Genomic DNA, 23727 nt, shown 5'->3' with positions numbered 1-23727 from the left:
ATCGGCGGTACAGCACTAACACGCGCTTTTATTATCCCGTGTGTTTGGTGACTTCGTTGGCTAGTGTACGCGTTTCAATCGATAAATTGGCAATTACTCTTCTTGAGGCGACTTCGACTGCACTTATTCGGTGATGTCAGATGTATTCATCGGCAGAAAAATCACAATGGCATATGCAGAGATTGCACCATGCGGATTTGTTTGATATAAGTCTGCACTAACGACGGGTGCTTATTATTCAGGTACAGAAGCAGCATTGCGGCAAGGGCAGAATGAAAAAAAACCATCGAGAGATCGCATCACTCAACAAAATTTATCGGCTAGTGAACATGAGCTCCATGTAAATGGGGTTCATGGCGTTTGTCTGCGGGACACACCTTGCACGTATGTGGACCATGTTGTCCCAAACACTGTTAACATCGTGTTCATACCCGCTCGCACAGAGGTCAGCATCTTCCCTACAGCTGTCACCGCAGAAGAAGCAGCCTGGCACCCGAACAAAGGAGAAATCGCAGCCGCGAACTTCAGCCATCCTTGCTGCAAAGGGTTGTCGTCTGCTACTGCTCCCGCGTGTACTGTTGGAAGCGTCCGCTAGGTGGCTTTCAGTGGCGCCTATCTAATGTTCGGATGCTCGGCATGCACTGCTGTTTAATCTGCGCTGCGGAAAATGTTATGGAGAGGATCTATAATCAATACCTGCGACTGACACAATAAAACGTTCGTACTTATGTAAATCAAACATGTTTTTAAGGTCATTATAACTTTGCAAAAATGCGTTATGTGCTAGTCGATCCCTAAGCACCCTCTTTTTCTCATTTATGACGTTGCAGTACCTGAGAAACACGTTTACATTTTACGTATTGAAGAACACAGAAACGCATCCTAGAGAACTACTAGTGCCATCTGGCGAGCAGCGGCGGCCGTAGAAGCGCGGCGGACGTCTGGTTCCTGTGCGGGTTTTCTATCAGTTTGACGATGATAAGTGTATGTATCACTTAATTAAGGCCCAGAACACTGGCTACGCTTGTCCTCGGTAACACGGGAAGCCGAAAACTACTCATCTGCTTCGTTCATCACAGGTTATTGCTTTCGGTCCTTGCCTTGCTTCATCGTACCCACGCCTTTCTGGTCAAGCCATACGTTTGATCTTTTCATTGATAAGTCTTCGATATTATTAGTTTTTCTGCGTCGATTTGGGTTCTCGGGAGTTAAATGTCGCGGGAAAAAATAATAATTTGTTTACAGGCCTTTAAATCATCAACAGAGCGCTGCGTCGGACAGCTGCTGCATCGTGAAACTAACTTGTTGCTTTAGCCCCTTCTTGAGCTAGCTGTGACATTATTGGCGCTGTAATTCGCTTTTGAACTGGTGATTCAGCGAGCGACGAAATACGTGTTTGCGCACCATTTCTTATCTGTGGCGAGCCGTGTTATATGACGCGAGAAATTAGTACATACAGCTCGTGTGGCCTTGCTTTCGGTTTGACGTTGCAGCAATTGACATTTGATATCGTTGTGTCAACAGCAATGGCAGACTATGATTCAACGCCGTCGCCTGTATTGGAGGAGGATTTCGAAGAGCTCAAGAAACGACTAAAGGTGAGTTGAACACCCTGAATCCGCTTTCATTTACGAGCCGTCAAGTGCCGGCTAATATGCATATGCAGCACGCACTCGCGGTGGCGATCTGAAAACAACGTGTAGAACGGTATATATCCCATTGAAAAAATAAAAAGCAAACACAAACATTGAGTTCAGTATATATTTCTTTTTTAATGGGAGCCAGCTGGTTCCAAATGGACGTCATTGGAGGCCCAAGTTCCATGCAATTAAATTGTACATAATAAGAAGTCCAGTTTGTTCCAATCAGACATCATTGAAGCTAACGTATCCCACTTGGTTCCAACTGGACCCACTTGCAGGCCACCGTATCAGTAATCTCTTGTGAAACAACAAAATAGTTAATAATAATAGCACAATTATAATGTCACTTTTCAAATAAAATATCTTTTTTTGGCGTGATCAATGGAGAGAAGCATTTAGATTTTTTTGGTGTTAAGGATCTCTTTTGAAGCTTTACCATTTTCTCATGAGCCACTGGAACCACTTGATCAACATTTTGCTTACATATGTAGTACCAGACAAATATGTTGTAGTGAAGTGCTGCAGCTATGTCATTGAAAAGAATTGCCAGTGTATTCGTGCATGACTAATCTTCTTGAATGGAGTTTCAAGTATATCCATATCACATCAACATTAGGGCCCATCTAGGTTTAACGTTTTCCCCCCTATTTTTTTTTTTCTGTATCCTGGTTATAACAAGTTCAATTGAGAAACCACTTGGGTCCAAGTGTGTTCCCAAAACACACTTGGAAATATCCATTTCATTTCATTTGGAAATTTAGAACAAGTTTGAGCAACTTTCGTTTGACTGGGGTCGTTATTGCACTTAGTAGTGATTGGCAATTTGATGGTTACCTTTTTGTGTCATTTCAGATGATATTTGATGCCGACCCGGAGCAGGTGAGTGCACTCACAATAGTTTAGTTTTCGCCACGGTTGCAATATATATAATACATGCAACTTATTTGTGCCATTCATTGATGCAACATCTTTATTGCAAAGTCATGCACACACAATCACTGGTACAGCTAGTAAAAATTGGCATAAGGCAAAATGCTCAGCTCATTACAGCCTGGGCACCAGAGGAATGACAGTAGCAGTTTCTTGCTAATTTGTGATATCACTGAAATGATAAGCTCAGCACAAGAATCAGTGCTATATATTTGTTGCCAGAGCTTCACCGTAATTCCCGTGGATGAGTGTGGAGCTGTACTCAATACACCCACACTGATTTATTTCAATGGTACGGCAATTAACCATTTCCAAGAACAAAAATTCTTAGGTGTATGGTTTGATGAACATTTATCTTAGGGTTCACATATAAGGATGCTATGCAATGACCTTTCTAAATATGTCGGTATCATTAACAAGATAACCCAGCTGATTCCGCTTTGGCTCAACCAACAGTTATACAGTGCTCTCGTTTACTCTAAACTCTGCTACGGGGACCTAGTTTAGGGAACAACTTCAAAAACAAACTACAAGTCAATTATTTTACAGAAACGAATCCTTTGAATATACTGCAGTTACCATGTCCATTTTGTAGACCTTGAAACAGCTCCATAATTCCAACACTACTCCCTTTGAGCAGACAAAATATATTATAAGGAGCTTCTGGTCACCATACATAAATGAAAATTATTCACTAAAACAGACAATGATGAAATATCTTGTTATCTACTACCTCAGAATACCAGACACTTACTGAGAACAACAACAAATTATGGAAAACAAACACTCATATATCAGTCAATAGAAATAATAAACAAGGTAGGAGAACTGTTAAATTTTAGCGCTTCAGAAAGCTCCTACAAAAAAGAGCTTAGTGAATTATTACTCGCCGATGACATTTGCTTTCACTAAATGTTTATATTTTGTTTTCTATTGCATGTGTATGTATGCATATATGACCTAAGAGTTCATATAGATAGCATTTGTGCGAATGGTTGTGCGGCTTCCTCACTCCAATGAACAAATATTGTAATCATTTTTGTTACTGAAATTCTGCCCTCTTGTGCGAAATGTATGTGTTTTATGTGTATTCATTTGTACTAATTATAACTGCTGTTGTAACTGTGGGATCTGAGACCTGTCAGGCCATTGTGCCTTTAGTCTCGGTCTCCCCTTGCTCGGACGAGAAATAAAGTTGATTCATTCATGTTGTCTCCATTGTTGTGCAGTATCACAATGACTACTCCATCAAAAGGTTTCTGAGAGCCTTTCGCACCGTCGATGCCGCATTCCAGGCAATTCTTAAGTGCAACAAGTGGCGTACTGAATATGGCGTCAAGTCTATCAGTGCAAATGACCCGGATATCAAAAGAAACATTGAAGCAAAGAAGGCCATGGTTCTCCCCAATCGGGACTTCTATGGCAGGTATGCAACTACACCAACCTACTTTCACTATCGTGATGGTAAAAGTAAATGTGCTGTTTCTCAAAGGTTGTGTTTGTGGCCACGTACCTAGAGTAGCTAGATTGAACAAACAAGGTTCCACAGAATATTTTCATCATAATTCTTTTTTTGAAAAGTTTATCTGAGCTGCTTAACAGCAGCTACAGAAAATGAAGTTGCCACGGGTGCCACATTAATGAAGCTACACCAGGAAACTCTTACGAAAAAACCTGGTTATCCTTATGGTATCACTAAGCCTGATCTGTTAAGGAAAGCACTGTACACTGAAATAAATAACGCCCTGCAGATTATACTCTTGATGTTTAGAAGCTAACCTTTATACATGGTATGAGGAATTATTACATATCCCGAAAGTAGTAGGAATTTTAATCTTGGTGAGAATTTAAAGTTTACAATAAAAACAAGCCGTGAGGTGCCTGCCACTTTTGGCATTTTATGACAAGCCAAGGCATGTTGCCTAGGTTGTTTGTTTCTTATTGGTAAGAGCAGCACAAAAATAATTACAGCACAAGACAGAGAAAGACACAGATCAAGCGCAGAACTAATGACTGACTGGTTTATTGCACACAGGAAGCAATAAATACAAACAGTCTGTTTGCACGCACAGTAGTTTAACACCTGTCCTGTGTATTTCACTGTCTTGTGCTGCAATTATTTTTGTGCTGCTATTACCATGAAGATCAACTAAGTCGCCCAGTTTTACACTCTATTGCAGTTTGTTTGTTAATGTGTCAGTTAAGGGTTTTGTTATTGAATATTTTATTTGTGCAGACATACGAACCTGGTGTTGTTCTGTTACTAAAACTGCCGAGATTCCACCAGTATTAGTAAAGGTTTAACTGCCATTAACCTTTGCTCATTGACTTACAGGCCCGTCATATATATCCCTGCCCGCAAGCATAACGTACAAGAGCGGGAGATAGACGAATTGACTAGATTCATCGTGTACGTTTTGGTAAGGAAGGATACATTATTTCCAAAGCTGGGCATGGGCTCAAATGTTTTCCCTCTTTTTGCCATGGGACCTGCAAATCTTGTGTTTGTGTCACTGTAGAGTATCAGGTAATTGCAAAGGTTAAGCATGCTAAGTAATTGAACATAATACATGTAATGAATTGGCGTAGATTGAGGGTAACTTCCAGGGGTGGCCCTCGTCAAAGCATAAAGATATGGAGGAGAGAGAGGGAGGGATCGCTGCACACTCAACACTGTTGCCGACACGTCTCGGGAAGGGGAGGGGGGGTCGACCTGGGCGACCAGTGCCGCCACTCCCATGTGGAGCTGCCAGTGCTAGTGAGCAGCATTAACAGTGCAAGATTACTGCCTCAACAAATTGAGAAGCATGGAATCACAAGACCAAATTGTTGCTACAGAAGCCAAGTGTCAATGAGGGAGAAGGCAAAAATGTACCTGTACAAATATTTCAGCACACATCAAAAAGAGCCTCTGGTGGACAGAACTTGCATCTACAATTGCGCAATGCAACTACTTGAAATCACAAGCATTAAATACATTGCTCACATTTAGAATCTGTTGCCTGCATCGACCTGTAATGTAAATCTGCACAAATGTAACAAACGGGTGCTGGAAGATAGATGTTTGAACACTTTCTGGTAGTGCCACTATATTTCCTTGTAATGGGTTGTCTTCATTCATCTTTTTAAATATTTATACCAGACAAATTTGTAAGCTGGCTGGGTGATTTTGAGCATGCTGCACATAATATAGTGTGTAATATAGCCACTTTTCCCCTGCCTGAAATATGTTCAGAGACAATATTTGTGGACACAATTAAACATTGTGAAAAATTCACAATTGTCAGTTTCTTGTAATGATGTCTGCTTTTTGGGATGCCTAAGAAGCAAGATTGGGGACAGGGAAGACATAAATGTAAAATGGAGAGACACAGAGCATCATCATCATCATCATCATCATCATCAGCCTGGTTACGCCCACTGCAGGGCAAAGGCCTCTCCCATACTTCTCCAACTGCCCCGGTCATGTGCTAATTGTGGCCATGTTGACCCTCCAAACTTCCCAATCTCATCTGCCCACCTAACTTTCTGTCGCCCCCTGCTACGCTTCCCTTCCCTCGGAATCCAGTCCGTAACCCTTAATGACCATCGGTTATCTTCCCTCCTCATTACATGTCCTGCCCATGCCCATTTATTTTTCTTGATTTCAACTGAGATGTCATTAACGCGCGTTTGTTCCCTCACCCAATCTGCTCTTTTCTTATCCCTTAATTAAGGGATTAAGGGACACAGAGCACAGCCAGTCACAAATCACGTGCTGCACAATGAACATCGATTAAGGACAAAGTTGTTGGTGCAGGTTTGTTGTTACAAATTGTAGCAGTGCCCTTGTCCAGCATATAAAATCAATTTGTGTCTGAAGGGAGCAATTTGAAGCCCTGTATTGTGATCTCATTTGTTGTGTACAGTGCTGCTTTGGGACGTTAAATGACATATTTATTACATTGACCTGCGTTTTTATACTTACAACCTTGAAACAGATATTGTACCAGCTGATGGTTTGTTTATCTCACATTTTGCATGGACATCACATTTTTCAATCAAGATCACTTATTAAAAAGCTTAGTTTCCATGCTTGCCCATTTCTGAAAAAACAATAACTACCTTCATATGCTCACCATACGTTTGGAAAAGCGAGCTGCTGAAGTGGTCTGACTCTTCTGCCTGGTGGCAACTAAAACTTAGCACAAGCAAACCAGGCAAACTACAATGCTGAGTGTTTAAGACGCAAACCCAAAACTTAATCACACTGCAGAACTTAAAAAAACTTAGAACTAACAAAAAATAGCACGAAAAACAAGAGACAAGAAACACAGCTCGTCAGCACAGAATACCAACTTGCCCAGCATTCAATACTCTAAAAAAATTAAGCAGCATTATGTGCATAAATCTTCTCCTAAAGGTTAGAATAAAAAATGCATGCCATTGTATCTTTCACCCGAGATGTTAGCAGGCTCTGCTGGACCAGAGCACACGTGCCAGTGCTCCTGCTTCATTGGCTCACACTGGTGTTTGCAACTTTTGTGTGTACAGGAGGAGGCGTGCAAGAAATGCTTCGAAGAAGTGGTCGATAACCTGTGCATCATCTTTGATCTTAAGGATTTTGGCCTTAACAGCATGGACTATCCGCTTATCAAAAACCTCATCTGGCTGCTTAGCAAGCACTATCCTGAACGGCTGGGCATCTGTCTCATTCTCAACTCGCCTGCAATTTTCTCGGGGTGCTGGAGTGTCATCCGCGGTTGGTAAGGACGTCATTGACTGAGCAGTTAGATATCGGACATTTACTGCTTAGGCGCATGCCGGACATGGTGCAAGATGTGCATCTTTAGGTGTGGACAGAGCGCAACAAGTGCTGTTGTGTGTGCTTCCAGATAACCTCTTTTTCACACTGCCCTCAAACAGACCAATCGTGGCCATGTCACCCAGTGAAAAGGCGGCACAGCTGGGTGATCACACATTTTGTCATGTGCGCGTTTTCGAGAGGCGCAAGATAAGAGGGACTCCCAGTCAGCTTGGTTGCAAAAGAACGAAAAAGCCAAGTGAACACATCGTCATGCTTTGCTCAATCAACTCCGCAGTGGAGTGAGGGCAGCATTCTATGAACAGCTGCGTGCAATTTGTTAGAGGACAATGCCAGAACAGCACAAGTTTAAACATTGCCACCTCTCACGTGACACCAATAATACAAATGAACAAGGAAGGGAGGGAAGGGGAGGGGGAGGAGGAACCGAAGGACCTGACTTTTGCTAGTTACAAAAATACGAGTCATCTTGTCACTTCAAACTAGAAGCCATTATCAGTTCTTCCTGCGAGACATGCTGTCCACACCTAAACAGTATTTATTGGCCCATGATGCCAAATGTCGACCCACTGCAGTGGCTTAGTAGATATGGTGTTGTTGCACTGCTAAGCACGAGATCATGGGATCAAATCCTGGGCTCAACAGCCACATTTCGACGGAGGTGAAATGCAAAAACGCGTGTGTCTCGGGCATTGGGGACGCAAGAAATAGTCCCTGGTGGTCAAAATTAATCCGCTCTCCCATTACCGTACGCCTCACAATCAAATCATGGTTTTGAAACCCCAGTATTCAATTCATTTCAATGCCAAATGGCAAGCTGCTTTGGTGTATCTGTAAATGAAGCCTACTGTAGTAAAGTGTGGTGGATCAGCACTATAGGAGCTCTGTTCGAAGGGCTCATAAACAGTTTTGGACGTTTCAAGTGAACAAGTGCACGGAGCCATCAGAGCACGATAATCTATTGGATATTTCTTGCTGGATACGGTGTGGAAAGCCCAAAAATTAGATCATGTGACCACATGCTTTTTTTCATCTTGTGGTGCTGGTTGCCACCCTACAGTATAGTTACTTGGCAATGTCTTCTGCTTAAGTGTTATAGCACTAATCGCATGAAATTCTGCAAGAGCTGGCAGTCCAGCAGAGATTGTGTGTCCAGAACTATTGTGAGGGGATGTCTAACATCCTGCATAAACAAGAATGTTGTCTTGATGTGTGGCTATGGCACACAATTGTCTTCTCATTCCTTGACGAGACTAAACATGTGCCAGGGCTAGATTCTGGAAAGAGATACATTTGTAATGAAAGAAGGGTAGAGGACGTCGGGCAAAAGAACACATTCTAACCTGCTTTTCAACCGACAAGTAGGTGGACAGGGAGGTAAATATAAAAAAAAAAGAGGCAAGTGATAGCTTGCAGATGACAGGTACAGAGTGCATGTTTAACAAACGACTGCTTTGGGCTGTATTAAGAGGAAGCCTTAGCTCTGGCCGAACTTTGATGCCACCTGTAGAAATACATGTAAAATGCAAATATGCTTTTCTGGTATTACACCCGGCCTATGTTAATGATATTTGCTGCATTTCAGAGGGAGAGTTATAGTGACTGATGGAAGCGGAACTTTGATTAAGTGCTTAAATTTTTTTACAAGTTTCCAGAAATTGGCAAGCTTGAGAAAAAAAATAGAAGCACGGAATTTACAAACCTGTAACTCTGCACGAAAAAAAGATGTTGTAGTTCTGTACATTCACTAGAACAACCGAAGCAACAAACTTTACTAAATTTGGCGCAGTAGTTGGCAAGAGAAATTATTTCTCCTTTCCCATGTATTGAGATGGGAGCCCTTGAGCTAAAGCTTTCTCTTAACTCTTTCCCTACCATGGGGAAAATAGGTGTTTTTTGTAGGTTAAGCCAGATTTTTTTTTTTCTGAGAAAACTACAGCACTTAATATTTTATGTAATACGTAAACAAAAAGCAGAATGAATGCGCTTTTCACGCATAGAAGTTTTATGAACAAGATGTATGTCGTAAAAAAATATAAATTGCCAGATTTGTAAAGACACGCTTGTATCTACTAAGAAAATTAAGCAACAAAAATTATGAGATATAAGAAATGTACTGCCATCTAATAGGCACTATCTCCGAAAAAAATTGCAATTTTTCATTGAACAGTTATTCCACTACAAAAATTTAACTGCAAGCACTACAGTTGCGCGTGCCGGGCTGCGGCCTCCAATGTTCCAGGCTTGTTTGCGATGTCGTCGCACTCAGAGTCAAAGTCTGGCGAAAAGGCAGCATCCTCAGATTCACTGCTGCTCAATCCATCGATAAAATCAGATGCAGACGCAGCAGAATCACGAGATCTGCGATCTTTCGAAGCGCACGCGCCGCTCCCGGAGGCGGTTATTTTTTATTTCTACATTGACAATTGCAAAACTTCGGAGCGCATTTAAATATTACTGCCTGGCAGAAAGAAAAAATCGAACTGCTGAGAAAACGATATAGTTCTCCTCCTCCTTCACATGCGATAGCGCAGTGTAACCGTGAGTGGTGCAGAAGGTCTCAAAAGCAGGCTTTCAAACCATCGTTAGCTGGATAACGATGCCCAATGGGCGCAGTACGAAAAGAGTTAAAGGGGCCCTGAACCACACCTCGGGTTTGGTGAAATAATAGTCCACGGGTAGCATATGCTGCTATGAACACCTCAGCCAAAGTTTGCTGTCGTACGCAGTGCATGGAGCTCTCAAGCAGATCACGAAATCACCTTTTTCTCAAACGCTCTCGTTTCAACAGGTGGCCCTGTCCTCACTCTCTTCTAGACACACTATTTCGTCATTGGATGCACTATTTCTTCATTCCCTTAGACGGATGCTATTGACCGATAGCTAACATCAAGCAGCGGTGGGCTACATGGCGTAGATACTGCGGCCGCCACAGGGTGCCACTGGCTAAGCCACTGGCTAAGCGCACTGCGGCTCTCTAAGGCCAACTGCGTTTGGCTTATGTCTAGTGCATCGTAGGCACCAAAGGCGGAAGTTGGGGCATCTACATTAGCATCCAAAATAAAATTTGAACTGCGCACCACGGTGACGTTTAGAAGGCGGAGCGTTGTGGGCATGTCCCACTGTGCCGTAGCCTTTGCAGTGCAAGATATTGAAGGAACAAGAGCACAGCGGAGGCCTTGTTTGATTGCCAATAACTCCGCTTCTGCTGAATGCGTTGGAGTACTTTTAGCGGCAAAGTACTTGAAATAGCCTATTTTCACTTCAAATGCCTTTCTCCACTTCGATAGAGTGGTTCAGGGCCTCTTAATCACTTTCCATGTACAGCATACATCAGTTCTCTACATGGAAATATACCGCTCAGCTTGATGCCCAATGCTGTTGAGCCTGTCACTGTGCTCATGGCTCCTGGTTGCAAGCAAAGAAATCAAGGCTGTTTTCATTGGACCTGTGAGGTTGAAGACATGCAGAAATGCAGTTGAAGGTCATGAAGAAATGGAAAGCATAAAAAATGTCCTTCATGTTTTGTTTTCAGGCTCAACGAGGTCACAGCGAAAAAGGTGGTGTTCATAGGCAGTCAAGAAGACTTGGTGAAGTACGTCCACCCAGACATACTGCCCAACCTCTAACGGAGGAACGCTTCCCTAGAGAGAACCATTAGGGATCACAACAACACAGCCGTCAGCCACATCATCCACAACCCAGTCTCCTTTCACAAGCACCTGTGGCCACGGGTCGGGGCCAGAGGATGGCAGCAGCAAGACAATGTGTGCAACCCCACATGGATTCCAGTCCCTTTGTTTTTGGTCACTTGAACTTAGCTATTGAGCCACATCAACAAGTTAACCATGCGACACTTCGTTGGCAGCTTCATATAATGAGCATTGAACTGGTTTTTATTTGTACACCCATACGTATGTGTTTGTTGGCGACTGCAGTACAATTATTGTTATGCTGGCAGAGGTGTTGTATATGATTTTATTGCCAAACAAGCCATTGTGACAAGTTGTAAACGAAAATGCTCACACCATGTTCAAAGGCATGACTTGGTGCAGTTGCTTTGTGCAAGCCATTTAGCGTCGCAAATGTATACATGTGAACAGAGAATTTCGCTTCAGAACTAGTTGAGCAGTAATATCTGCTTGCTATGATCTGAAGTTGTTTCAGTTAAGGCATGTTATGCTTGCTTCATTATGGTCTAAGTGGGGGGAAGGTCTCTCCCAGCACAAGTTTAGCTTGAAAGAATTGATAATATCTGCACTCAACTGTGTGGTTGAACGAGAAAATTGTCTCGCATGCCTGAAATGATTTAAGCACATAGGAAGCATATTTATATAACAGTTCAAATACCGATATATGCTACACTTATTTTACGTTTCAAAATTCTTGCATATACAATTGGAAAAAGTGCTTCTGAAAAATCTGTACTAAAAGCTGCTTTACGGGTGGCAATTCTCAGTGCTTCTCGCACATTTGTTTACAGAGCCTCTAAATCTTGCCAACTGCAATGGTCGTTTAAGGTCAGTATGGATTTCACAGGGAAAGAGCATGTTGTGGTGCATGAGCACGGTAAAATAAAAGGAATTGGCATTAAGAAGCAATGGCAAAGTATGGACTCAGTGTTCCTGCTGCTGTTTTGTTTTATTAGTGTTCTGAAAAAGTCAGTGTTCAGTTGAAATTTGTTCAAGCTTTCAGAGAAACCCTCTGCAACTCATAATCAATATATTAACATTTTGTGCATGTTGTTATTGAAAGGATGGAAACAGCCTTGTCAACACCAAGGCAGGCTACCACAGACAACCATGGAATGTGGACCTCCTCTATGTGCACACAATAGGCTTGCAGATTTGTTCATGCAAGTCTGCATCAATGCATGACTGGACGATGGAATTAGTTGAAAGCAGTTTTGCTCACTGGCATTTTGGGGTATCTTGGTTGAATACTTAGGTTGCAAGAGCCAATTGCCAATATATTAGGTGGTTATTCACACAGCATTAAAAAAAAAGCAATTACGAGCCAGTTCGAGCATACCCTTGCATCATTTAGTAGTGTTGGAGGGCCCCTTAATATACATCTACTCATTACTTGCTCGCAACCTGCTTCTAAAGAGAACATTACAAAGTGTGCATGCAATGCTGCAACATGGCTCTTTGGATGTTTATTTTTGGTAAGCAGCTTCCTGGGCATCTACAATTTCTTAAAGAGCTTCTTCTCTGACCAAACTACTGTGCATTCTTGTGGGAATGATGGTGAAAGAAGTTGCCAGTCCCCACCTACTTGTGAAGTGCCAGGCTTTCACTTGCACTGTTTGCTTCTTGAAATGGGCTTTACTTACTTTATTTGTGGCACAGAACGCTGTTGTTAAAAATGCTTCATTATTGCAGTCTGAGATCGAGTGCTGATTATGTGGTCCCAGTAGACAGCCAACCCTTATCTGAAGGTTCTGGGTGGCATTTGTCACTTCGCAGTTATGTTGTGTGTGCTCTTGAGCATGGTACAACCGCTGTGCTAATTCAGTTCTACCATGGCTTCACAAGTAGCAGATCCTGTGTGCTCTGGAGCTTGTAAATGCAGTAATCCTCAAGACTTCAAAAGCAGTGGCAAAGGAGCTGCAGTTAAAGGTCAAGCAAAAACCAACAGTGGCAGGCTGTACACTGCCTTCCCCATAGAATGTTGTACAATTAGTCTCATTTTGATTTGCGTCTTCTGCTGCTTAAGGAGCATGGTGCAACAGGCTGAGGCATTGATGTTTGAGTTCATAAAGTGGAGCCATGGTAAAAAAAAAGAACAAGTGGTTGCGGAAACACAGAGATGAAATTGGCTGTTGGTTTCGTAGGATGCCGTATCCAATATCAGTAATTTGAGGATAGTTCAGCAAGTACAGTGATGTTTATTTAGGCACGGTTTGCAGCACACACAAGAGTCTCTTGAAAGTATCTTCTGGTTCACAGCACTTGATCACTTTGAGTTGCGGTCCTGCAGTTCACACGTCAATTGGCTACGTGGAATTGCTTCCTTGGATGAGGCACTTGACAAAGCTGACACAAAGTCGTGTAGTAGAAAAGATTTGTATATAATTCAGATCAGCAGTTTTAGAGGAGAGACTTTTTACTGCTCCCCTCCAAACTGTACAAAACTCAGTGTTGATTGTGCTGCTGAACTGTATTAACTACTTAGTAGGCTCAGTGGTACAAGACGTCTTTCTTGTTTTTGTTTGATTTTTAAATTGTGACACGGGTGCAGTCTTCACAAATGAACCAGCGGCAGTACTAGCTTACTTACAAATGCAAATAGGAGTTACATTATATTGCAGCTGACCTTATTTAGTGTACGTAAGAAAAAAAAAATACAATCTCGAGAAATAAAGCTAGAATTTGGCATCCTGAACTCGTCATGCACTCTGTCGAATAATTTACTTATTGATGTTAATAAAACACTGTGTTAATATGTAGGAAATACAGTTGAACCTTTTCATGACGTGGTCACATTCGACATAAAAACATTTGTTATAAATCTATATTGGTTATACACTAACATGGGTGATAAATTTTCTTTTAGTTTACTTTGTTTGGTCCAATGATTCCTTATGTTGAAGTTTGACTGTAGCAAGGAAACCTGTCATCGGCTCTTTTGTTCGAAATTGAAAAATATGTACCTATGCAAAGAATGATAATGTGAGAAGTGAGACATCAACAGGTACAACTTCTCTCAGTCCCATCTGTTCATGTTTCATTTCTTTGTGCAGCAGCTTAACTATCAGTGGTAGTAGTACTAAAAGACACCAAAATACTGCTTCTAACCTTAACCATGGACCATAATGGCAAAGAGATGATAATGTTGCAACTACTTGTCCCAAAGTCAATCAAAATGGCATACTGCATTATGCCTGTGGAGAAGCTTGCTCATTGATTTGAACAAAAAAGGAATAGTATAATGCTATAGACAATGTGCCATGAAAATGGCTGAAAATGTGGCTCATCACGATTCGAGCTGTTAAATATAGCAAAACAAACATGTGGTTGGTGACATAAACGCATTCTGGACTAGTATGTGTGATGCGCGTGTTGTAGATCATTGCCGACAGGTGACAACGGGGAAGAGAAGAATGTATTGTGCAACAATGCATTGAGATGATAGTCTCAGTTTAGGCCGAGTCCTTCAAGACCTGCATGTCTGCTGGCCGAAAAGAGGTGTTTTCTGACTTGTCATTTACCGGCCGGCTTCCCCATGCATTTGAGCACTTTGGCATTCCATTTTTAACGTTGGCAGCTGTCATGATGGTGCTGGCATTGTGGTCCTGTCCTGTAACTTCCTTGCTTTCAGCAAGCACACTGGGACAGTGTACTGGACGAAGAGGTGATAAAGACTGGCTGCTGCTCCGGATCAATGGCTTATCTCGCAAGTCATCAGTTATGTGTGCACTGACACTACAATGCTCCATTAATGTCCCCTGTGAAGCTCGGAACATACAACTTCCATTGGGTCGTTCAGCTGAAAAATAATTTATGTCGCATTCCAGGCTATGGGAAGGACTGCTATCGAGAGGCCTGTTGCCATTACAGCGATGCAGTAGCGTTTCTTGAGAAACATCTGCAGTGTTATCTGCAATAGTGCACTGACGCGCAGTGGACTTGACACCATGTGCATGCTCAAGGCTGCGAGAGAGACTGCTGTTTGGATGGGGCTTGTCTGTAGCAGCCTGATCTGCCTTTGTGTCTTGCTTGGTTCCGTTGACTACGGGGCAATGGTCTTCAGGACCCGAAGTGACAGGCACCTCTTGTTGCACAGGTTTAGCAGTCTCATCACTAGCACGCCGTTCCCTGCACTCACTCTCACTGTTCTGGCGGGTTGCGTCAGGGTCAGGAACTGTAAAAGCCACAGCAAGATGAGCCACCAGCTCTCAAAACAGCACATGAAGGTAAACTCAGTGAAGCATGCAAATGCACAATCCTTAGCTTCTCACCAACATGATATACAGGAATTTCCACTACACCATGACACTAATCACTCCCCAAGACTAAAAGAAACAATACAAGCAATTATATAATAAAAAATATTGATTCTAAGTATAACATAACTACAAAACGTCTGAAAGCCATAATAAATGTCTGCTGTAAAAGAATAACGAAAATGTAATCACCTTGCCTAAAGTGGAACTTCATATTAGTGTTTGAAAATATCCTTTTCTTTAATACCAAATAATTAGCCTAGGCATGTAATTTCCAAGCCTGTGAAGTCAGGACAGCTGTTTTGAGAATGCAAAGTTGGTACCATATTTGTCTCACATTTATGTCACCTGTTGGTAGACTAGGGGCTAGCTTACTTCCTTTAATGTGCTTTGGCACTGGTTGGCTAGACCATCCAGGGTGTCAACGTGAGAAAACAAATGTTCTCATGTGAAATATTTCTTGAATGCACGAACAGAATGCCAGCCACACCAGTCGGATGACCTCCAGGTTTGACATCGACAAAAAGCTAAAGCTTCGTCCTTAGTTACTTGATTTCAACATACCCTTGACTGTAACATACACTCAGATGAAAAATACAATGCCCCCAATTGGAATGTGCACCCTGATTTTCATGCTTCAAGAAATTATACATGCAGTGCCCTTAATTGTTCACCTGCCAGTTTTTCATGTAAGAAAGAGAATGGTGACCTGTTCTCAATTGCAAAAGGAATGTTCGCTACATCTGACCTACAGCAGAATGGGCATCACTCATTGTTGCCGCTGCAAGGCTCCTTGTCACTATCAATAGCCCAGGGCAACTGATCTCCCATGCCATACATGGCATTTCAGAGAGAGAGACAAACATTTATTTCTGGGCTAGCGATAGAGAGAAAGTTCTATTTTCAACCTCAGGTGGGCGGCTTCCTCATTCCAGGAATCTGGGCTCTCGCTGCTACCCTGGCCCGGTCCACCAACTTTCGCTGGTCATCTGGCCCTGGGCAAGCATGGCCTCCCACAGTTGTTTGTTTTCCTCTTCTGTCTTCTCTGATTCGGCTGTTTTTTCATCTGCCATCTTCAGTGTTTGGTGGGGCCAAAGCATAAAGTAACGATCATGGTCATATTAAGTTTGATGAGAGCTAACCTGTTGTGGTTGTGCGACGAGCTCGAGGTAGCAGTAGAGGAGGACTTAATGGAAGCCAAGATTCGTAAAACCGTTCTTCAAAGTGAATGATTTGAAAGTCATCAAGCATTTCGCTAACAGTATTCTAAGCAAAAGGCATGAAGAGGAAGAGATGAAGCAGACTCTGAAAAGAATTTCGCAGGAAAATGATAGGCCGGAAGAAAGGGAAGTGGCAAGGTAGTTAATGGCAGCATTGGACAGAGAGATCGAACTTTTGGAGCAGGAAATCGAACAAGAACAGCAGCTTGAAATGTCTCTGGTAGAATGCAGCGAAAGTGGGAGGAAGCCGCTAGCAGGTTTTTCTTGTGAGCCGAAGAGAATTCTGGTACCTGTGGGGTTAGCAGCATGTTTATAGCTGAACAGAAAGTGTTATATGCTAACGAGGCCTTAGTGGCAACAGAGGCTGTAGTGAAAGCGACGAGGTGCTGTGCCAACACAGCACTGTAGAGACAGCTAGGCCAGCTGTGAATGAATTGGCACAATCACCGTGCGTGGGCGTTGCAGGTATTGTTAACAAGGTTTTTAACAAAGTACAGGGTGCCGCTGACCCGACAGGCACGGGCGCCCATGTGGATTCGGATCTGTGTGCCGAAGCACATTGTAAGTTGGACGATACAATTGAGAACAGTTCGCAGGAGTGCGAGCTGCACAGCTCAAAAGGAAACAGCTGCACTGCTCAGGCGTCAGTGAAGCTGTCCACGAGTCTCGTTAGCCAAAAGAGGGATGATTTAGGTATGAATCATTTGGACTGTGCGGGCGAGACCGACGAGCTGTGTGCCGATGCACAGTGCTAGCTGGACAATGCAGTAGAGGGCAGTTCGCAGGAGTTTCTTGTTAAGCGTGCGTGGAAGTACTAGTTAATAACACACACAATTTTTTCGGTTCTTGTGAGTGCGTAAGTTATGCAAGTTTAGTTTCGCTGTTCTCTTAAGGCATGTCCTGCAAAGACAAAAAGGAAAGAAAACATGTGCATGAGACGCAAGTATGTGTTGAGTTGTGACCACAGAGCCAGCGTGATTTTGATTACATACCTGGAGAGTATACGAGGCTGTTCAGTGGGACCAGTATGTGCGATATGTAGTCCACTGTGATACAGTATGAACGGGCTGTTCGTGAAGTTAGGCTGCATAAGTTAGGTTGAAGCATTGGTTATTTAGAGCCTTTGATTTAGTTCTATGTACACCTTTGCTCCCCTGCAGCATGACAATCATTTTTTGTTGAACTGAGGAGGAATGTGAGCGCTTACTTTGGCGACACAAAATTTCGGGGTCAAAATTTTCAGTTCCCAGTTGAATGGCTTACTGAAATCTGGTATGAAAGACGGTCTGAAAAATTGAAATTTTGGTGTTAAGCCTGATGAGTAAACAGCTGATTCTGGGCGTTTGCAAGCTATGTGGTATTTTGTTACCAGGATTGACTCTACCATGTTAGTTGTGAGATGGTTGGAAGCATTTGGAGTTTGGAGTTGTTGCAAAGAGCGAAGCCATCTTCTTGGTCACCAGCCATTCTCATTCTGACCAGCAGTTGTTAGCGTTGGCCAGTAAATATTTTCCAAGCCACGGACGAGCTGTTATGATCGGCTAGCATGGGCAGCAACCTTTAAGCCTCCTCTGCCTTGCTGGGATAAATCAGCTTTGTGAAGCTAACAGCATGTCCTACCAGCATCACCCAGACGGCGACGAGGCCTGACATAGACTTTGGCGGGTCAACACTGAAGTTCCTTTCAACGTGACAACTATCATCGGATTCTATAGACGCAGCAACCACCATGAAGGCAGCAAAGGTTCCCAGGTTGCTGCAAGCTGACCGTCACAGAGATCCGACTAATTGATGCAAAGGGCCAATGCCTTCTATGGGAACGGTGTCAACATCACGTGCTCACATTGCCATGTAGTTGCGCATATGTGGGGGCAATCGCGAAACATTAGAGGCAGAGTCAGGTGGAATGATGTGACGTCAAGGAAGGGACTTTGCGAACAATTCAACGATTATGATTGGCCGAGACACAGTCATCAGATTCCCTAGTCCAGTCACCTAGGGCAATGAACTGCTTTAAAAGTGGACACCTGTGATGCAGTGCTGGTGTGTGCCGACAAGTCCTGACATGCTCTCCCAAAAAATGTAGTCTGCTCTGACCTGTAGCTCATGCTTTGAGAATTATGCACTGCACTCCGTGCTCAAGCCAGTATGGGTATCCTTTGTTCTGTAAATAAACCCCCTGTTCCGTTTCTCCAACCTCTCGACCTCGTACTCTTCATGAAAGAAGCAACCCTTGTCAAGGAGGCTCGAATGACTGCGTGGGCCCGCTTAGCCTCCGTGTGACACCCCTGAAGCATAGGCCCACTACCGGTTACGAGACGCACCGGCACAACAGGCTAGAGAGCGACCCTCTGTATGAAGCCACACTCCAAGGCCACGACCTCCAAATCCTACAGCGCCAAATGAAAGAGTCCAAGTGCAACGCGAAACCTTGCCATCGCTGTCAATGCTTCGTCTTTCGGGTCAAAACTGCCACTTTTTTTTCTTCATGGCAATAACGATAGCTTGCCAGGACTATTGAAGTTTGGTTTTGTTCTACAATGTAACGAGCATGTGATATTTTAGCACCTTTTTCCACTATAAAGAAGTTCATGCTAGAATTATAGCAAATATAACATCTCAGAAAGACATTGATCAAGAATAGGGCCAAAAGGACCTCCACTTTCGACAAACTTGACCTGTGCGCAATCTCAGGCAAAGCAAGTCATTAACCTAGTTTCACTCTCAATTTCATTCGGTGTGCCACAGAAAACTGCTAACAAGACAAACTCACCAGCCAGCTCCCTAGATGTGTCTTTGGCTTGTAGGCGCATCCCTATGTTGAGCAAGGAGTCCTCCACATAATCGTCCTCCTTGACATAAACATGGTCATCTTGTTTCCGATTGCATTCTTCTCGGCGGTATGCATCTCTCGGCTCCCTCCAGTTATGCATCCGGTCATTGTTCATTAAAGAAAATCCACGGCCATGCCTAAGGTTGTCATGCTGGTGGTGAAATCTGTTGTTTTCTGCACAGGAGTAAAGTTCCAACAGTGTATCTTACATGCTGGAAAACGTGTTTTGAATTACGTCTTAACACACTGACAGAGTAGTCTGCACTATGGAGTAAGATGCGACAAAAGCATTGACTTGTCTCTAAAAGCATTGTCTTGTGTCAACTTGTGTCTCAGTGAGCCATGCTTTGTGGCAGAAATCATAAATTATCTCCTGCTTGTCATATGCCAAAGTTCACGAGGTATTTCATAAACTTATAAATGTGTGAAAATATACCATGACAAATGACATGGTCATGGCTGCATTAAACAAACTGATGTGGTATATTGGTGTGCCTTTATGAAAGTTACATTTGTTAATAATAAGGTGGCTTTCAATTGAAGCGTCCACACGGCATGCACGTTTGGTGCTAATGCTAACAGCCAGGAAAGGAAGACTGCCTTTGAAAACCACACAAAAGAGAGGTCATGACCAGGGGGACAGAAGTGGAATACTGGCAGTGTCCTAGTGCCAAGGCACTAGATGGCTGCACCACATGCATTACAAAATTTGGAGTTGGTGCTCTTGTCTATCTTACTCTGTGATCTTTAACAAGGCACGCAGTGGTGCCACTAATGACATGAGATTTGCAACAATTTCTGGCAGAGAAAAATTAAATTTGGAGCAGTTTGGAGCATCTAAATAAAAATTCTGGAACAAATAAATTCTAACTGCTGGGCACATCCTTGGCACTTTCAAAGACTTAAGCGTGACAAGTGCCATTCCAGAAGGTATTTCCTTCTGTAAAACGATGTTGCCCTGCCTATGGTAAACACAAAAAAAGGAAACCCGAGTTTGAGTATCCCTTTAAAGGAGCCCTGAACCACTTTTTATTGAAGAGGAGAAATGCATTGGAAGTGAAAATAGGCCATTTCTGAAATACTTGCTGCAGAAAGTACTTCAATGCATTCAGCAGAAGTGGAGTTATTGGCAAACACCTTCTTCAATGAGCACCCGTTCCTTCTGTACAAGCTTATTTTATTATTTTATTACTTATTAGCTGGCCAGCGATGCAAAACACATTATGTTCAATGGCCGCTGAGTCGGGGATTTGACTTTACTGCTTTTAAAACGAAACTACTGTTTAAGCTTGTACGGTTTAACGAGGTTTTACTGTAGTTGGTATGCAAGTTTCAGTGAGTTCAATCATTTTATTTTTATAAAGCGTCCAGTTGGTGTCTACTGTGCGCTTCGGGAAATCTATAATATACTAGCTGTAAAACTCGGTTAGTGCATTGTTGATGCTGATGTTATCACCTTTATCATAAATTATTTTTTTCTGTTTTTCGCACTGAGAGTGGGCTCGACTGTAACATAAAAGGCATTGCTAGAAAATTACGGCCATGGGCGACCGTATGTATGTGCAGCAACATGCATTGACAAAGTTGGACCGTATTCTTGGACGATATCTTTAGGGTAATACTTTCATTATTGTGATATTTTGCGTGACTGCACTGGACACGTCAATGGCTGGAAGTGTTCTTGTACTGTGACAAGATAGCGTGCTTGGCACTGTGCCAAGAATGCCATCACTCCAAGACACCAATGTGTTTTGCACTGGTCAGAAGAATTTGTAGGTACCTCTGAAAGTGACTACCGTATTTACTCGCGTAATGAACCCACTTGCGTAATGAACCCACCCCCCACTTTTGTCGTCGAAAATTGAATTTTTTTTTTTTTTACGTCGCGTAAATAACGCGCACCCGCCCGCAGGGTCGGTGTTCAGCATGTTCGCGTTATCTCGGCTCAATTGGCCGGCGCTGTCGACTGTTGACGATCATAAAATTGTCTGATCGCGCAGTGATAAAATAAACATCATTTGAAGCCAACGATGCTGAACACCGGCGACGCGAACGCGGGTGACGCGGGCGTCGACTGCACGCTTTCGTTGATCGTTCATTGACCTTGCATGATTCGTTGGTGGATGCGCAAAGGGCTTTACTGGGGCGTCCTCTTTGAAATGGGGTGACGGCAGTTTCCACCACGCTCGGCTATTTTCTTTGTATTTCTCGAACCAATTTGTCAAACTTCTCTAGATTCTTTTTTTTTACAATGATGATGATGATGATGCAGGTTGCCGAGTGCCATCTATTAAATGCAAAGCAAACCTCTGCTTATAGCGCCATGCATGCGCGGCGGCGGCAGAACGAAGTAAAGACTCTTTCTTCAAAGAGTCTTTCTTCAAAAGAAAGACTCTGCCAAAGGGAACTCTTCCTGCCGGTATCCACATTCGCGCCCAGGAGAAAGGGTGGATGTCGGCCGAGTTGGTGTCCGACTGGCTGAAAACAGTCTGGGGACGGCGGCCCGGGGCTCTTCTCCTGCCATCGCTGCTTGTTATGGACAGCTTCCGCGGCCATCTGGAAAAAAATGTCCGCTGCCGAATGAGCGAGTTACGCACGGACCTCGCTATCATCCCAGGTGGCTTGACATCAGTGCTGCAGCCCCTTGATGTTTCCATTAATAAGCCCTTTAAGGACAACGTGCGCCGGCTCTATACAGAGTGGATGGCCGCGGGAAACCACGACCTGACTCCCGCAGGTAAGATTAGAAGGCCCACATCGACATGCTCTGTCGATGGATTCTAGAAGCATGGAGTGTGATTCCCAGCGAGATGGTCGTCCGCAGCTTCAAAAAGACTGGCATCTCCAACAGCCTCGACGGCAGTGAAGACGACGCGCTGTGGGAAGACGACGACGCCGACGAAGTCGCAAGCGATATGAGTGGAAGCGTGGATTCAGATAGCGAGCCCGAGTGAGACAGACCATAAGCAGCCAGCAGCATGAAAATAAAAATGAATTTTTAATTCACATTCATCGCGTACGTGTTTTTACTATAAAGGTAAGGTTGGGATTGCGATTTTCCTATCTTCATTGTGACATGAAATTTCGACCTAAAAAATATCTAAATTTTTTTTCCCCGCGTAATGAACCCTCCCCCCAAATTTATGTCAACTTATCTGGAAAAAAGGTGGGTTCATTACGCGAGTAAATACGGTATTTGAGAATGCAGCACACCTTCTTTGGCCACTTCTGGAATAAAGTCACTTACTATATAGACTCGTGCAAGGCCCGCACCTTCTGCTCATAATACTGGTGAGGTGCGGCCCTTACGTGGAACTGAAGAACCTTTTTGTCGAAATGGTGCTGGTGCAACCTGGACTTGTCTGCACCCCGGATCGCTGGACGTACCATTGCAACAAAGGCCAACGCGCAGCTCTCGCCATCTAGTAGCGGCATGCGGAAGCACGCAGCAAGCGAAAATTCGCCGATAAGCGCGCGTCAATGGGGTGCCAAACGCAACTGCTTCTCTGTTGAAATGAACCCAAATATATTGAATCTGAAGGGGATCACAAAAAAGTTCGATAGACAGGTACATCAATATATAAAATAAAAATTTTAGACAAAAATTTTCAAGGGAGATTTTTACAGCTGTTCGTTATACACAATAATCTGTTATATGCGGGTTCAATATATCCGAGTTCAATGGTATTTTTTTCCAAATTTTCGGCAGCTAAGGGTGCGCCCCTTACAGGGGTGCACCCTTACTCGAGTCTAAACGGTATTTTTGGGCAAATCCGGTATTATAGACTCCCAATTAGTATTCGGACTTTTTTCACGTCGAGTTCGAATTATCGGTCGGCAATATAGCAGACACTGCTTTATACCGTATAAGCAGCAGCCGCTGCTTATCCTTGTCCAGGCTAACAGGTTTCGTCACACTTTAGCAGACCTACATAGCTGTGCTACTTTTTCAGCACGCTGGCCACGGCTTGCAGATGCTTTTATGGCGCCCCAGAGAGGGTGCTGTCAGGCAAGCTGGGTGAAATGCGAGGAGATTGAACAGTGCTGCCGGAGCGATTGCGTGGGAACAGAAAGTATATGAGGCTATGGTGTTCCATTCCTGTGTCTGCAGCACACACGCACATACCCTCACCTTCTTAGGGAAATTGTTGCACATAAGAGCTGCGCCCACAGGGTGTGACCATGCACACGAGAACCATGATCACAGGGTTCAGCTAAGTTATAAAGCTATCTTGAGTCATCCTTTAAAATAAATGGTTTCTGTAAGGCAGCACTCTCTCCCTTGGTCCTTTCTCTAGGACATGGCTCGCAGCAAAATGTTCTAATTAAAACACACATACATACACTGG

The 23727-nt window shown here is 43.4% G+C and overlaps 2 protein-coding genes across 5 annotated transcripts in view; one reads left to right on the top strand and one right to left on the bottom strand.

Moving 5' to 3' along the window:
• Positions 1-891: 891 nt before the first annotated feature.
• On the top strand, positions 892-13764 carry LOC126535980 (uncharacterized). Of its 3 annotated transcripts, none has more exons than XM_055073395.2 (7): positions 892-1079; positions 1525-1598; positions 2496-2522; positions 3869-3999; positions 4909-4993; positions 7107-7318; positions 10913-13764. In XM_055073395.2, exons 2-7 carry the CDS (start codon positions 1527-1529, stop codon positions 11004-11006), a joined length of 621 nt encoding a protein of 206 aa, XP_054929370.1. In that variant the 5' UTR covers positions 892-1079; positions 1525-1526; the 3' UTR covers positions 11007-13764. The 3 variants fall into 3 exon arrangements, with proteins under 3 accessions (XP_054929370.1, XP_050038823.1, XP_054929369.1); XM_050182866.3 differs by having other exon boundaries at positions 893-1079; positions 3803-3999; XM_055073394.2 differs by having other exon boundaries at positions 912-984; positions 3803-3999.
• LOC126535967 (uncharacterized) overlaps positions 13248-23727 on the bottom strand; it is a 58218-nt gene continuing 47738 nt past the window's right edge. For both annotated transcript variants that reach the window (XM_055073393.2, XM_050182847.3), the window contains 2 exons: positions 19319-19552; positions 13248-15243 (listed from right to left, as the gene is read on the bottom strand). In XM_055073393.2, coding sequence (XP_054929368.2) covers positions 14522-15243; positions 19319-19552 — 956 coding nt within the window. In that variant the 3' untranslated portion in view covers positions 13248-14521. The remainder of the gene's footprint in view (positions 15244-19318; positions 19553-23727) is intronic.

Source organism: Dermacentor andersoni, chromosome 4 (genome assembly GCF_023375885.2).
Source record: "Dermacentor andersoni chromosome 4, qqDerAnde1_hic_scaffold, whole genome shotgun sequence".
NCBI lineage: Eukaryota > Metazoa > Arthropoda > Arachnida > Ixodida > Ixodidae > Dermacentor > Dermacentor andersoni.
Note: the sequence above shows the minus strand (reverse complement) of the source record. Positions and strands in the feature narration are given on the sequence as shown.